The sequence below is a fragment of the Cheilinus undulatus genome, linkage group 19 (genome assembly GCF_018320785.1).
Source record: "Cheilinus undulatus linkage group 19, ASM1832078v1, whole genome shotgun sequence".
NCBI lineage: Eukaryota > Metazoa > Chordata > Actinopteri > Labriformes > Labridae > Cheilinus > Cheilinus undulatus.
In genome coordinates, this window is record NC_054883.1 from 32538154 (window position 1) to 32554995 (window position 16842).

The 16842-nt window shown below is 40.0% G+C and overlaps 1 protein-coding gene across 1 annotated transcript in view; it reads right to left on the minus strand.

The window, feature by feature from the left end:
* Positions 1–16842, minus strand: part of LOC121527232 (LIM zinc-binding domain-containing Nebulette-like) — a 46024-nt gene that overhangs the window by 3310 nt on the left and 25872 nt on the right. The window contains exon 3 of the mRNA XM_041814087.1: positions 1705–1789. Coding sequence (XP_041670021.1) covers positions 1705–1789 — 85 coding nt within the window. The remainder of the gene's footprint in view (positions 1–1704; positions 1790–16842) is intronic.

Genomic DNA, 16842 nt, shown 5'->3' on the forward strand with positions numbered 1-16842 from the left:
ATTGTGAGTTTTAAAGGTTTTAAATAAGAATTAAAAGTCAACGTTAGGAGTTGAAAACGTCAAAATGTGAGATAAAATTCAAAATCATCATCTTAAAAGGCCATAAATATGAAATAAAAAGTCAAAATAATAAGTTTAAGTCTTAATACAGAGATGCAAAATTGAAAATATGAAATGACAACACAAATAAATTCCTTTTTTCTACATTCCTTTCTTTTTATCTAATTATCTTACTCTTTACTTTTCAAACTATTATGACACAAAGGGATATTTCGGGATTTTTGAAGTTGGGTGGTATGAGGTACTTGGCTGTAGTAGTGGCATTAGCCTCCAGTGATTTCTGTGCAAGTTGCTCTGGTGGTTATTAAGAGCTCAGAGAGATCCCGCAGCATAGTTACCCACACAGCTGATCAGAGGATATCAGTGCGCAGCGGAAGGAGACAAAATGGTGAAAGCTGCACCGTAAATTAGGGCCTGACACGGAGGGTTTTCTTGGGAGAAGTAAAGTGCTTTGTACATTTTGGACACAGTGTACAGGCAAGCCAACATATTTTCTTGGCCCACTTTTATGTCAAACTCGTTCCACTATGCGGTTAAAACATTCCCATCTACAGCCTATATGCCCCAGATCTCTCTGAACTAGTAATAACAACCAGATAAACTGTCACAGAAATCACTGGAGGCTAACACCACAACTATAACCAAGTACATCATACGACCCAACTTCAAAAACCTTGAAATATCCCTTTAAGGATATTTTAAATCATCAGGTTAAGTTTACATTTTGATTCTGGAGGAAATCTGCAGACCTCAAACCGATGTGCCAGTTACAATAAAAATACGATATGATCCTCCGGACCCGGTATAACTGACCCATGGGCCGGATTTGGCCCCCCAGCCTTGAGTTTGACAGCCTTGAGTTACAAGGATAAACTCTCTAAAAGCTCTTTCCCTGCTGGGATCCTTCATTAAAGAAACAAAGCTTCCCCTTTAAAGAAAATTAAACCAATGAGGAGGAGGAAAAGATGCTGATACTTTCAAAGCATGTGAAAGATGTAATTTAAACATCAAGGACTTTAACATGATGGAAAAGAGACAGGGACATGATGAGAATATGAACTAGAGAGAGGAGACAGAGGAAATAAAGCTTTAAATCTGTGCTCTGTAAATGACAAACTGGTAATAAACTGGTTTTTATGGGGGCATGACAGCACACAGGCACAAACACGTATCCCAGGACAAACAGCACGTCTCCTTCTGCTGACTGCTGAGTGGACATCTGTCCTCTGGTGCTGCAGTCTGCAGAGCTAACATGAGGGCATATGGCAGAGGAGGGAAGCGTGTTTCTTCTCTCATACGTGCTCTTTAAATCAGCTTTTTATCAGTAAATCGTCACAGTGACTCAGCCCATCTTCAGGAAGCCAAGCTGTCACAGCAGCTTTCTCTGACACACCGGAGGGCTTGTTTTCATCACCATGTGGTGCCAGGGGGGCGGGGATAAGTGCCTTAAATCTGCAGATACAAATATACAAATATAGGGAACTGATGGACGACTAAGCAGAGGTGTTCGGAAGTTAGTGCGACAGTTTTACCAGGCTTTTGTCCTGCCTTACTGTTGAAGGATTGACAAAAAAATCTAATTTCTCAGAGATCAGTCAACATCAGGGCTGCTGTGTTCGTCTGAGGTCATGTTCCCATGTTTACCTGGCTCTGTAGCTCACTCTGCTGTCTCAGTCTCAGGTTCTCTGGTGTGTCGGCCACGATGGTGAACGACGTCTTGGGGTAATGTCTGGAAACAGAAAGAGCACGGTCACACAGGAAGTTCTGATGTCATGTTTACAGTATTAACCAATAGTTTTCAGCTGCTGGAAGATCATTAGCTCCTGTGCAGTGAACTTGCTGTCTCACAGTGATTTAGGGCATGTCTGTATACATTTTGGCATTTACACTGCAAAAAATCCAAGAGAAGCAGTGCACACAAAGCAGTGCCTATAACAATATTCATCCCCTTGGATGTTTTACTCTCTAATTGATTTCATAAATCAATCATGTTTATATAAATGGGCTTTTATGGCAAAAAAATACAAGAAAAAACCTTTAATGTCAAAGTGAAAACAAATTTCTACAAAGTAATGTTAACTGAACAAAGAAATCTGTGACATAAAAGGAATGATTGCATAAATATTAACCCTCTCATGTCAGTGTTTAGTAAAATCATCTTTGGCTGCAATCACAGCACTGAGTCTGTGTGGATAGGTCTCTATCAGCCTTGCACATCTGGACTCTACAATTTTACTCCAACCTTCTTTGCTAAACAGCTCAAGCTCTGTCAGGTTGCACTGGGATCAGGCATGAACAGCCCTTCTCAAGTCCAGCCATAAATTCTCTACTGGACTGAGGTCTGGGCTTTGACTCGGCCACTCCAGAACATTCTCCTTGTTGTCTTTAAACCACTTCTGTGTAGCTTTCTCTATATGCGTCAGCTCATTGTAGAAAATAAATCTCCCAATCCATAGTTCTCTTACAGATAGAATAGGATTGTCCTCCGGGATTTACCTATATTTTGCCACATTCATTTTCTTTTGCAGCATGAACACAACCCTGTAAGCTGCCATCGTCGTTTTGGTTTGATATGCACATGCGGCCTAAGTGCACTACACTATGCGGTTGGCTGTCCACACGGAGATGAAATGGTGAGCGTTTACAGATTTGTTCACTCTGGGACCCGGTTTCAATAAGTAGCGCTTATGGTCTCCCAAAACGCTGTTTCCAGGTAGATGAAACGCCGATACAACAAAAAAACTTTTGCGTATACTCCTGAATTCGTTTCTGTGTGGACAGGGCCTTATACTTCTCAATAACCTTTTCTCTGAGGTGCTTGGAGTGTTTTGTCTTTATGGTGTAATGATAGCCATGAATACTGATTAACCAGTGACTGGACCTTCCAGACACAGGTGTCTTTATCCTACAATCACTTCAGACACATTTACTAACCATATTACTACTTGTGAGACTACTAACACCAATGAGCTGGACCTCTGTTGAATTAGATCAGTCACTTTAAAAGGGGTTAATATTTATCACTTATTTTGCATTACAGATTTTTATTTGATTAACATTACTTATGAGAAATTTGTTTTCACTTTGACATTAAAATGTTTTTTTGTAAAATAGTCAAATTATATTGACCATGATTGGTTTATGAAATCAAAAAAGTGCAGGTGAATACTTTTTATAAGCATTGTATCTAGTTGGCTATAAGTATTAATTATAATCTGTGGATCATGTGATTCTTCATGAAAACTGATCAGTAAAGATCACTTTCTGGTAAAGTGGGCATCTCAAATGTTCAGTCATTTTAAAAACAGAAGGCTGCTGCCTGTAAAATGTCAAAGGCTTTTATGTGAGGAAGAACAATAAATGAACAACTTTTACAATTAAAGCTACATGATACTAAACTACTTCTTATCATTCAGGACCTTTCAGTCTCCTGTTCCTGACCTTTATGATATAAACCAACCTATGTGTACCTAAAAACAGCATCAGGGAGTCAGAGCTTTTGTCTGCAGAAACACAGAACATGAAGAACAATGGAGCCGTGCTCACACGTGAAAGCTGCCGGCGTGGAGGATAGTGGGTGGGGGACACGACTCCCACTCTCCACCTACAGGGACTTTCAGAGGTATTTTTCCCTCAAAGTGGAGTTCTGTACAGGAAGAGAAACCCTTCATGTGGGTGTTTGTGATGTCTAAGCCAAGAAAAGCTCCAACAGTCAACAGTCTTTGCGCTTCAAATGCTGCAGAAATCCTCCAGCTCCTCGAAATTGAGAGTCGGTTGAGGAATAATGACTGTGATGAGATATTCAGCACCACTGTATGTTTTTGTTTTATAATGTTGTAAGCTTAGTGTGTTTAAAATTTAAATTTACCATTAATACAGACTTTCCAACCTGGGCAGCACACTATTATCTCTGTGTTGCATAGGAAAGTGATGGAGTGGAGTGATGTTTTGGACAGGAATCATAGAAAATGAGTTGGTAGACCCCCTTAAGGTGCCTGAAGGTTTCAAAATAACAGCTGAATATGTGGAGTTCCTAACTGCCCATTTCTACCATGGTATAAAAAGAAGAACCGTGCCTTCCAGAGTAAAATAATTTTCATGCAAAATAACACACCAACCCATGCTAAAAAATCGTAAAGGGAGAAACTATAAATGGACGTACAAGTTCAACGGAGGAGAGAGTTGTTAAGGTAATATCAGAGAAGGGTGTTAATGTTCAGCTGGATCTGTAAAGATGTTTTTTATTTAAATGGCTTTGATTTAAAAAAAAATGACCTCCTAATGCAAAAATTACAACAAAGTTCTGTTTTCAGTCCTTCAGGGCGCATTCACACCAGAGCTGTTTGGTCCGCTTTAAACGAAACTAGAAAGAAACTAGAAAGAAGAAACTTTAAGAAAAGAAAAGAAAGAGAGAAGAAAAAAAGAAAAAAAAAAGAAAAGAAACTTTAGAAACTATTGAGTGTTTTCAAACTCTGTTTTGCATATCTTGGAACACTACATTTTGAGTTATTTACTAAAAAATGCCACTGTCATCACTGGTAGTTTTGTTGAATAAAATCCAGATTCCAATAAAACTGTTGAGGAATGAAAAATCCTATTGACTGCTGATTGTATCAACTATTTAGGAAAGAATAGTTCCGTATAACAGGTCAGTATGTGAAATGATGACTGATGTGGCTGGGCTTTGTGTTTAATATTTCTGTCCAAAGTCAAACCATGGACCACGGTCAGTTCTCCTGTGTACGGTTGATGATAACACCGTGTGATAGCTGAGATCAGAAACACTGACAGAGACAGCATCCACTTTATCTGCTCAGAGCTGATTCAGTGAGTGTAAATCATCGATGCCAGCAGCACATTCAGCAGCTCAGTTTGACCACTCCACTGAACTGTCCTTCACTCTTCTCCTCCTACTTCACCTCCTTCTGCCTCCCACGCTCGCTTTCACATCTACACTGTCTATCCACACAAAGAACACCCCTCTCTAAAACCAGTCCTCTACACCAGTGGGTCTCTACTGGTCCAGCATCAGGACCACAGAATTAATGGCCCACACAACACAAGTGTATTACATTTTTCAATCATAACTGAATGTTTTTAATGAAAAATAAGACTGTTTGGACTTGAGGTGGAACAGATGTGATAGTCTCTCTGGATCTGTACTTGTGTTGCTGTAAAACTACACACCTCTGATGGTCTGACCCACTGATCTCTGTACGACCCTCCAGGCTGAAACTGACCCACACCCACAGACACAAATGTTAAACAGACCTCAGTGTGAGTCTTGTATGCAAAAACAACGTCAGAGACATAATCCAGCCCTGAAGTCACAAACAGCTTCATTCTATTGTTTCTTTGTCTCCCAGATATAATCATGATAATGTCTGCTGAGGTCTGTGTGTTTAACTCATCATTAGTGGGAGCTCATAAACACTCATCATCATCTTTACACCGCAGTGTCTGTCTGTGTTTGTCTTCATTATAATGAGTCTGTTTTATTTAGAAAAACCACAGAGAGAAAAACAGCAGCTCCTTAAATCTCCAACTGTCACTGCCTCTGTCTGTGTCTAGATCAGTGATTCTCAACATGAGGGTTGGGACCCTCTTGGGGGTCGCAAGACACTGAGAGGGGTCTCCAGATGCCTTAAAAACTAATAGTATTTTTAAAATTACACTTTTGCCACTTTACACCAATTATTGCCAACATTCAACCTGTGTTCATCACTATTTCCCCCCAATTTTAAAGCTTTTTTGCAACATTTTAAAACCTTTCCACCACTTTTTTTCTGCCTGGTTTTGTCACTTCTAAACTAATTCTTGCAACTTTCTGTCTGTTGTTGCCTCTGCTCACCACTTTTTCTGCCAGTTTTTGCCATTTGTCACACATTTTACTATTTACTATGTCCATTTTTGCCAATTTAACCAGTTTCTATTTTCTACCTCAGTTAACTTATTTTTGCCAGTTTGAAACAATTTTTCATCCCATTTCACCAGATTTCCCACCCATTTTTGCCACTTTCAGGCTACTTTTCACCCCCTTTTACCACTTTTAATGCCTTTTTTTCCACTTTAACCCATTTTTGTCATTTTTTGCTTCTTTTCTGCCATTTATATCTACTTTTTGCTACTTCTGACCCATTTCTGCTAGTTTCAAAATCCCATTTCACCACCTTTTCCACCATTTTATTAAACCATATTAACCCATTTTAGCCATTTTATTACATTTTAAATCTGTTTTTAAGAAAAGGGATTTATATTTTTAAGTAGGCTTTTTACTACAGCACAAAATAATTAAAATATATATATGTTTATTTGACAAGAGTAATTCAGGTTAAATATATGATATCACAGCTAAACTGTAACCTTCAGGTACAGTGGGGGTCCCAGGTCTCTGGCTCCTTTATTTTGGGGGACGTGGGCTGAAAAATTTGAGAACCTGGTCTAGTTTAGGAACTTTCCTTTAAAGAGATATGTAAATCATACGTGAGCCAGCTGCTGCACCTGTATCAGGCAGCTGACCCTACCTATCCCCACTCTCTTGAGCACGCCAGCATTGACACAGTTTGCCAACCTTCCCAAAAAATGCAGCAAGGAAATGACATCACAAAGGATTCCATGAGTCAGCATCCAGTTTAATAAGAACCCATCTTAAAGACGTGTTTGAACTCGTTACTCTTCTGTTGTAAGTCGATGTTGAGTCCAGGAAGCGAGCTTATAATCAGAGTCAAAGATGCAGTCGTAAACACTGCAGCTAGTTAGAGTTGCTGGTTTTGCTGCCAAAGCGTAGTTGAATAATGACAAACACACTACTTATGTCAGTTCCTTAACAGAAAAAGTCTGTAGTTGTTCTTGTTTTTTGAGTGTTTTTAATTTGAACGCCCCCAAAAGGAAATTTGCTTTAGTCAATATCAGCTTTACACACCTCAGTATTACAAAAGTGAAATTTAAAACTACAAGAAGTGAAAACAGAGAGACTTATTAGAACATTTTAATGGGATCTTAAGCTCAGACATGAGCTCAGTATGGCATCAGGTTTGTTTAAGGGGGAGGAGCATCTGAATATGCATTTAAATGTGTCATCTAGTTCAATTTTGTAATTATGCAATATAACATTGTTACCATGAAGGGCGAAAAAAATACAGTGATATGATATGGCTGCAGGCAATCCTCTATTTAATTACATAAAGCAATCAGTAAGGACCTGAAGTGCCAGGATGTGGTCTACTGTAGACCTCTGAGGTGTAAAGCCAGACTGTTCAGGTTGCTGGTGCTGGAGCAGCGTCACGGATCTTGTTCAGCAGTATCAGTGCAAGGACTTTGCCTGGCACTGAGAGAAGTGTAATACCCCTGTAGTCCTTACACTCTCCGCATCACCCTTTCATTTCCAGACTGGGACAACGATGCCCAGCTTCCAGTGAGTTCTTTGATATCTGACTCTGTCAGCATCGTGCCATCAGTCGCCTTACTGCAGAGCAACGTGGAGAGGATGCAGCTGACTTGGCGCTCTGTAAGGTGAAGGTGGCACTCTACCGTCTCACACGGGCCCCCACATGTCTCTGCATCACCCTTGCAGCCTCACATCTCAGTCTCCTGCACAGTTTGGTCATATCCTGCTACTCTCCATACCAACAGTTTCCTCAGGGATGAATGTAGCAGGGCAGCACTCACTTAAACAATCAATCTAAAAGTCACTGAATGCATATCTTTGACTTCATTGATTCACTGATCAATACATCAGGAAGAATGGATTCACACTGTAGATCTAGACTTAGAAATTTGCTCTGAAATGAAAAACATCTGAGCTGAAAAAGAAGTTAAAAATGGAATCAATCATGATTGAATATTAAATTCCAGTGACATATAATGCTTAGAAATTGAGCATTTGACAGCCCTTAAAGTAATGCATCACACATGTGACAGAAAGGTCACCACCACCTAAAGGAAATGTGAAACAGCGCCCTCTACCTGCCTGTATGGAAAAGTCAACCAGAGATTCACAGACTCAAAGAGAAGTCCTCAGAGCTGTTTACTGACAGCTCTGGGGACTTCTCCCCACCTAATTCTGGTTTTTATCCTTTTTTAGTCCTGACTTTTTCCTCTCTCTTTTTACAGATCTCACTCTGACTTTCTTTTTCTGACGCACAAAAACACACAAAGACTTCCAGTAGCGGTGTACTTGGTTGAATGGTGGCCACGGCGGAAAAACAGCCAGAGGGGACTTCAAGTATGTGTGAAAACGGTGGCATTTCTTTAAACCAACGGCTGCTTTGTTTCACTTCACAGTTTAACCCCAACATAAACACACACAGGCGCTCGCACAAACACACTAACATGCTCAAGTTTTGTCCTGAAGTTTCACTTCACCTGTTAGCGTCGCTACTAGCAACCATGGATGCTTTGTTGGTTTGTTGAAACCCAATCCTCTGAGACAAAGAGCTGCTCTGTGGGATATTTCACTCACACAGAGCTGGCCGAGGTGACTGTGAGCTGGCCGGACAAGCAGCTGGAGACAAAAACAGACGACGGACCAACAGGCCGCTCTGCTCACTCGTCTCAATCTGGGTTTTCTTTTCAAAAGTAACAGACTTTTAATGAATTTAACCCAGCTTTCTATAATCCAAACTTAGAAGGTTTGAGTTGCTGAGAATGTGTCAGAAGTACTGATGAGCTGGTAACAAAAACTAGCCACTAGTTCAACGTTACTACCTTCAACTAGAACTACAGCCTGGCATCCATGTTTGGGAGGGGCAGAACATTCAAAAACAAAACTCAGAGGATGATTGGATGAACGTTCTGTCCGTCACATTCCCTACAGGCCAACTGAAGCAACAAATGATACGACAAGGCAGGCCTGGGCCACCGCAGAGGAGTACACTTTACAAAAAAAGAGATATTTTTTCCACAGTTTAACTGATTCACCTAGCATGGAGGCAATCAAGATCACAATTTACCCAGTCCTGCAGACCTCCTAGTGTCAAATTCCCAGATGAAGAGAATCAAGAGTCTAGTGGCTAGTACTGAGCTAAAAGGCTAGCTGAACCTCTAACATATAAAAACATAATCATTCATTAGTCACAAACATGCTTTTATTTGAAACAGTGATGCACTATCAGCCAAAACACAAAAAACATTGTGGGGTAAGCAACCTAGTGATTATATGCATATGAACGGGCCTGCCGGTTCTGTAACATTAGCCACTGTAGCTAGCTCCTGCTAGTGCCTACCTTTCCTCCAGCCTTTGTCGCTATTTAATCCAGATCTAAAAAGCCAAACTGGTACCAGATGAAAAGCTGTTTGGATTAGGGTTATGACTGGGGAGATGGACATCAGCTGAGGAAACACGATAAGGATCAGAGTTTAATGTGCTAAACAATGACTACACTGGACTGAACCAAACTCAACCTCAGACCACACGCCTGTCCATTCCTGCCAACTGCTCTTGCCCCATGAGGTTTCTTTTTAACTTTTTCTTCATGACTTTCAGGACACAAAAGCACCTTAAGAATAAAGAATGTTTTATTTTCTACGCTTGAATGTTTGGCATAGTAAACAGCCCAGAACACGGCCTTTTGGTGGCGTTTCTCTGTGCAGAAATAACTTCTTGCCCCACAAGAGGAGTTCTCTCCTGCTGCAGAGAAGCTATAGCTGTACACTAATCTCTTCACTAGCTGCCATTGTTTACGGGCTTGCAGTCACTTCAACTAAAACACGACCATAGCTAAGGCTTCTTGCTCCTCAAGTGACAGTGATTGTGTTTACATGGACTTGAGTATCCCAGTTTCTGTTTGTGCATGTATACATTGGCAGGAACCGGGATATGCCAGTATCCTGGTTTTGAGAAACCCAGTTTTGCTACCTGGAGCAATCAGGTAGGAATCTGGAAAAAAATCCAACAGCTTTGCAAGATTAGTTATACACCTCTGTGAGGTAGACAATGAAAACAGATGGGTGGGTCAACACAATCGGCTAAGGAGCATGTTTCGTTGCTGTGACATCGCATTGTTCACCATGAAACATTCATACCTGGTAATCCCTTGCTGCCTTATTCTATTAATGCATCAGGTGGTTTAGAGTTATAGGTAATATGTAAGGGGAAATAACCTCAAGGAAAATATGCGCAAGGTCTACACATACAGACAGCTAAGTGTCAGGGCCTGTAGATGTGCAGGGAGCTTTAAGATGCCGTTTCATCACTCCTCTTCTGTAGGGATTTATTTAAAATGGAGCAAGTACTGCACTCTAGTTTTACAGATCCTACCAAGAGAAGCCAAAGTCAACCAGTCTAAACTTTTTCATCAACTACTTGAATGAATTTGTACTTTAGATTAATGAGATTCCACTTCAAGCTGAAATTAAATGAGACTGGAAGTGGAAATACCGGGCAGGTTTATGTAACAACAAACACAGACACACAAAAATCTCAATATAGCCCAAATTCAGGAGGAAAACTTGTTAGGCACTCAGAGAAACTCTAAGGTGGTTGGTACCTTCGTCATCCATGCCACTAGCTAAAAATAACCTCAGCCAAAAAGCACAGGAACAAACCCACAGAAAGAGTGTCCTTTTAACTGTTTCCAATAATACCTACAGACACATCCTGCCTTTCTCTTACTGCTCGTTAAGACACCGCATTAACAATACACCAGTGTGTGTGAGTGTGTGTGTGCTGCAGTGTGGTGGGTGTGTTTAAACACAGATTTAGATGGACTATTGTCTATAATGTTGCTGTAACATTTACTAAACAACAACAGTCTCCAGGCTCCCAGCAGCAGTGACGCACAGAGTCAGAGTGAGTGTTACTGTGAGATCTGGAGAAAAAAAAATTTCAGAGATTAGAAGCAAAACTAAGTCGATTTGGTGTTCCTCTTGATTTCTCCTGCTCATGGTGTTTTTAGATCCTGTTCAATCAATCTAATCTACTCTGCTAATGCTGTACTACAGTATAGCATTTCAGAGTAACGCCTACTTTTCAGGGTTTCTGATTATTTTGTTAAATGAAGCTTAGGGTTAGTTCATGTGGGACATGGTAGACATACGCCCAGCTGTAATCAGCTGACAGCCAGCTGATCCCTGTTATCGCCTCCCAGCTACCACAGCCAATCACAGCTCTTTTTACATATGATGTACTTCTTATTAATCCCTGCTTGCATTAATGCTTATGCACCACACTGCTGCTGCTGCTGGCAATGCCTCCTCCACCCCAGCCTCCTCCTTCATAGCTTAAAGCTTGCAGCACCCTCATTTTCAGATTCATGCTACATGGATTAATTGCTTTGAACTAATTTTACCGTATTCAGTATGCATTATCATAAATGTATCTGTATGGGGTTTTCTAGCTATGGAGCATCTCTGGAGCAGAGCCTTCTCTGTCAAGTAAAACTGTAGATCCATGTTGCAATAAAATGGTTAAATGTATGACGAGAGTGTTCCTGACTAAAGTAAAAACTGACACCATCACTGTAAGGTTGATAAATATCCAATAAAATGGTGAGTGATTGCCATGTTTTATTGTTGAGCAATCCACCTTTCCTGGTTAGATTCATTTCTGATCAAATTTACAAACCAAGAAATTTGGTCGCCTTCTTTAAAGGTAACATGCCAATTTACTGAGGCCTATCTTTTGAAACTCACACAGATCCATCCATCCATTTCCTACACCGCTTCCCATTCTGGGTCGCAGAGGGCTGAGGCAAATCCCAACCGTCATTGGGTGGGAGTGGCAGCAAGGCGGCGGCCAATTGCAGGGCTGACATATAGACCAGGCACTCCCACACCTATAGAGTCAGCATGTCCTTGGTGGTGAGAGGAGGCTGGAGTGCCCAGAGAGAACCAGGAACCTTCTTACTGTAAGGTAACTGCACTAACCCCTGTATCACCACGTATCCCTCAGGCACAGATGCAGATGTAAAATCAGTTGGTAATCAATTATGTTTAATAACTGTGATCTCAATAATAAGCAAAAATTATCCTGATTTAGATTTTTTCCATAATTGAGACAGTATTGACTGTACCTGTTCCTTTCTCATCCTAAAGCATAGGGCCTATTTCCCTAAGGACAAAAAATGTCTGCTTCCCAAAAACTGCTTTAAGATTTACCAATATTTGTTCCACTTTCAACGAGTCAGTCTTTAAAAAATACTAAATTTTTCATGGACGCAACCTGCATACTCAGCTCTGCTGCTCATCCCACAAATGCATGTTCCTTACAAATGTGGCTCCATCTAAAAGGGTGATAAACAGGCTCTCCAATGGATTTATTGCCAAGAAGCATTGTTACAACAAAGACATAATCTACCACACAGAATGTCCTTACTTTTAGTGCTAAGTTTATTCATGTCAAATACTGATTGAATTTTGGGGGGTTAATTAACCCTTTAAAGGCCATTATGTTTGCAAAACTCCACTGTTCAAAAAGAAATACATTTTCATAAAATAAATTTTACAAAGTATTTGATGATTTTTTTTAATCAAAACTCACACTCGTGGCCATAACAACAAAAATCGCCAGCTTCCTAAAATCAGATGTAAAAATATACATCAACTGATTTTCCACTTTAAATAAATAAGTCTTTTAAAACTACTTTAGCTTGAAATATACATATCAAATATATTTAATAATTCGGGGATTTTAACCATTTAAAGGTCAGCATGTTTACACAACTCCACTGTTTATAATAGACACAAAAAATCAATAAAATACACACACACTTTTTTAACACACACACCTTCACCCAACATCAATAGTGACACACACTCATCATTTCAGTAGCAAGGCATCCTTGCAGAATAAAAGTGTGAAATTTGGCATCATGCTTTGAATTGGACAAAGTAGCGCCATCTGGTGGACCAATATAAAAATAAAAATTGAAAGCTAGCAGTCCAAAATGATCAATTAACATAAAGGAATGCTTATGTTAAGATAAATGTGGGGAAAAAATGGCATTTTCAATGGTTTTCAATGAGACATTCAATGTGTCGGTTTTTGTGTAGCTTAGTGATTTTAGGCTAATTTAAAGAACTGAGATGACAATTCTACTTTTATAATGAATTTCCACTGGCAAATTTGAGCTATATTCAACACAGCCAAAATGGCAAAAAAAAAAACAACAAAAAAAAGAATAGCAGAAAAATTGTCACTAGGATCTCTTAAGGGTTAAAGTAACTACAGTGAAGCCAAGAGTCCCATCAAGACTTCTTGCCTTTTCACTAGAGGAGCAAAGTGTGTCTGTTTCTCAGAATCTTAATTACCTTTTAATGGTAGGTTTACTCTGGATTACTTCAGCTGTCTGAGCCAAAAAATGACACTGAATGTACTCACACTTTAAAGTTATTTATTATGTCATAACATGGTTAAGATCTGTAAGAAGTCAAAAGTCCAGCTGTGTCAGGTCTATCCTGAGCCACCATGGAGCAGATCTGTCACTGAAGTTAAATCTGTCATCTTTCTCAAAACTTTGACTTTACTGTGTTTGTTGTGCTTCCTCTTTCTGTCAGCTCCCTTCATAAGTTGCTCTTATTTTGTATAATCCACAAAGTGCATCTTCTGCAGTCCACAGGCTTCCCCCAACATTACAGGAGATCTGACTGTAAATATGAAACAGTATTAATTTTATGATTTGCAGGGTGCTGGTTGGCTTAGCAGTGTAGTTGAACACCACTTTTGATGCTTATAGTCCCTGTGTGGGCAGCCTGGGTTTGAGTCCAGCCTGTGCCTCCTTTTCCATATGCCATTCTCTCTGCAATCAGGCTCGATCCACTGTTTTTCAAAATCAAAGTACAAGAAGACAGCAGGTCAGATTTATCTCAACACACCTGGACATTAAAAAAAAGCTCCCCAATCTGATGTTTCAAAGAAAACTGCTGCTATGTGAATGTGGTGAATGGAGCTCTCTTTCAGGCATTTTCTGTGATGGAAAATTAAATGCCAAGTGGAGCAGGAGGAACGACTGTGATCATGGCTGTCACTGGAAGCTGCAGCAGGCAGGCAGCATGATGGGAGCCCACCCAGTGACACCACAGATCCCAGTCCTCATCCTGTCAACAACAACAAGGCATTGAGCTGCAGGACGGGCGGATGATGGTTTTACCTGCTGACATAAAGAAACATGGATGCTCTTTTCATGATTCACAGTGAGAGAGACGCAGGACGAGGAGGAAGACAGCTGAATGTGTGTGTTTGTGGGTCAGTCTGGCCTCTCTCCATGTTCCTGCGTAGGTGTTGATGAAAATCTCAGTGTGAGCTCAGGACAGATTTGGCTCCTGAAAAACCTCACTGACAGCTCAGCCACACAACAAACATTAACTAGGAGGGACATGATGAATCTGCCTGTACACTCTATTATTATTATTACTATTATTATTAAGACTAAAAGCATGCTTTATGTAAGTGACATAGTTTAAATGCTGGGAATAACAAGAAACCATTCCAGGCCTGGTGCTTGATTCAGTCTAAGAACTGTCAGAGAATCGATTAGCTTTTCCACAGTTTGATGCTGACCAGAGAGCCTCATCATTACGTCACTGTACATGTCAGTGTGCTATTCATTTCCCCAACAACATGAGCACCAAATCCAGGTAAAGCAACAGAGATTGTGATACTGCAGGTTTTGCAAACCCTCCTCAAAGTCCAAAAGCTGTGACTGCTGTGAGCAGCACTAAAATTTGAGGTGAAAGGTAAATTACCTGTTTTTTTCTTTTTACAATAAACTTCAGATGCTAAAGTTATCCTGTGATGTAGTTAACCTTACAGTAGCTTACGGCACCATCACACCTCCGTACAACTAATCTGCAAGACAGTATTAGTTTTTACAGTAACTTCAAATTTCCACATACTACAACTGTGCCACCATCCATCGGTGAATCGCACTGCAAAGCAAATCGCTCTCTCTCTAGTAAATCTGAGCAGTTCCCCTGGTCTGGCTCCAGCCCATCCCTGAAGCACCATGCCACTCTGCTTCCTCGGAGATACACTGCAGGTCTATTTTTGGCGATGTCCACTGCTAAACCGCTTCAGTCTACATGGAGCAGATGAAAAGATGTGCAGAGTATCCAGTCGACTTCAAAATGAAATACAATGCACAAATTTCAGATCACTATAACATTATTACGTCTCATCCTGCAGCACAAACAAAAGGTCATCAGGAGGTCAGTGGGTCACAGAGCTACAACAGCGCCACTGATGAGGAAAAGTAAACTTTGGAAGTGAAAAACCACAGAATTTTACAGGATACTAGGATGATTGATGATTGACTAGGATGATGATTTGGGAAAATAATCTAATTGCGATTTTTTTTTTGCAAACACAATATTAGTTTAAACTAGGGCTGAACAATTTTGAAAAAAATATCAAATTTTGATGGTTTTGATTCATTTTGAAAATTGGATATGAACTGATGTATTAAAGGGAATGATACTCTTATATTATAATCTTATAACATGGTCTTGGTGAATACTTGATTCTGATTGGCTCTGGAAATTCCATTCATGTCAATTAACTCCTCATAAACGGACACCTTTCAAACTTCTCAAGTAGTCCTGGTCCAAAAAAATCTTTTCACTGTTCCAAATTAATGCGCAGCAGCCGTTAGCTGTTACATTAGGAGTAACTATAGCAACCTGAAACAGTCATATTTTCTGAGCAGGGAGTACAGCACTGCCAGCCTAAGAAGCCTATGGACCGTCATCAACCATCACTTTACTGACATAAATAAAATGACAGACTCTAGGTTTAAGACCTGTAACCTATGACGGTCTAATCTTTTATATCCGATGTTGCTGACATGAACACGAATGTGTATATATGTTCTCAATTGTAATGAGAGGTTCTGTTCTGTGTTTACTTATAAAAATTAGCAGTGACAGTGGCCAGTGATGTGCGCTGGATATATGTGACAAAATGCACATGTGCTGTGTGTCTATTGACGTGTGTCAATAAAGTTTTCTCACTCTCAGAGAGAGGGCGCGAGATCCAGTTAGAGCAGAGCTGATGCCCACTGTGTGATTATTCCTGTTGATAATTCAGTCTAGTACTGGATATGCATGTTAGAAATGCTGAGCAAACCGACTCTGCTAATAGACATACATCTTGTTTTCAGGCTCACCTTAACACTGAGAGGTGAGTATCACAAAAAACTCACTTCCCTCCTGTTCTAACTGCTATAAACTATTGTCAGAAGATTCAAATAACACAAACATGAGAAAAAAAAACATTATTTCTTTGTAGAGCCAAAGGAAACGCTTCTGATAAACTGGCATGATAATATCTGATAAATATTTACGTGTCTGACGGAGAATCAGAACCTGATGGGCATGGACAGCTCCGTTTCCCGTCTGTGACCTAGTAGTGCAGAAGGAGGAATTATTCTGTTTTTTCAAACAGCTGGTCTGCTAAAAATAAGATTTCTATCAGATGACTGTTCACGTTAATGTACAGGTTAATAGTCTGATCACATGACTGTCCGTCTCACTCGTCTTCATGTCATTTCATTGACAAATTCGTTCAGAAAGTGCACTGAGTGGACTTTTTTTTTTGTTCTGTTGTGACTTGGTATCTATGGCCCACCTATTTACTGGAGTAGTGAATAACGTTTACATTCCTTAAGAACCTTATGGGATTGGAATGGCTATTCCAGTTACTAGTCAAGCCCTCAGGCGTTGCTAGGGGAAAGAAGTTGTTGTTTTTGTAAAACTTTCTATTCTGATCACAAAACGTATGAAATTATAAATTAGTAGTTTTATTAAACTACTAATGTCAAAATACCCAAAAATAAACCTTTAAAAAAA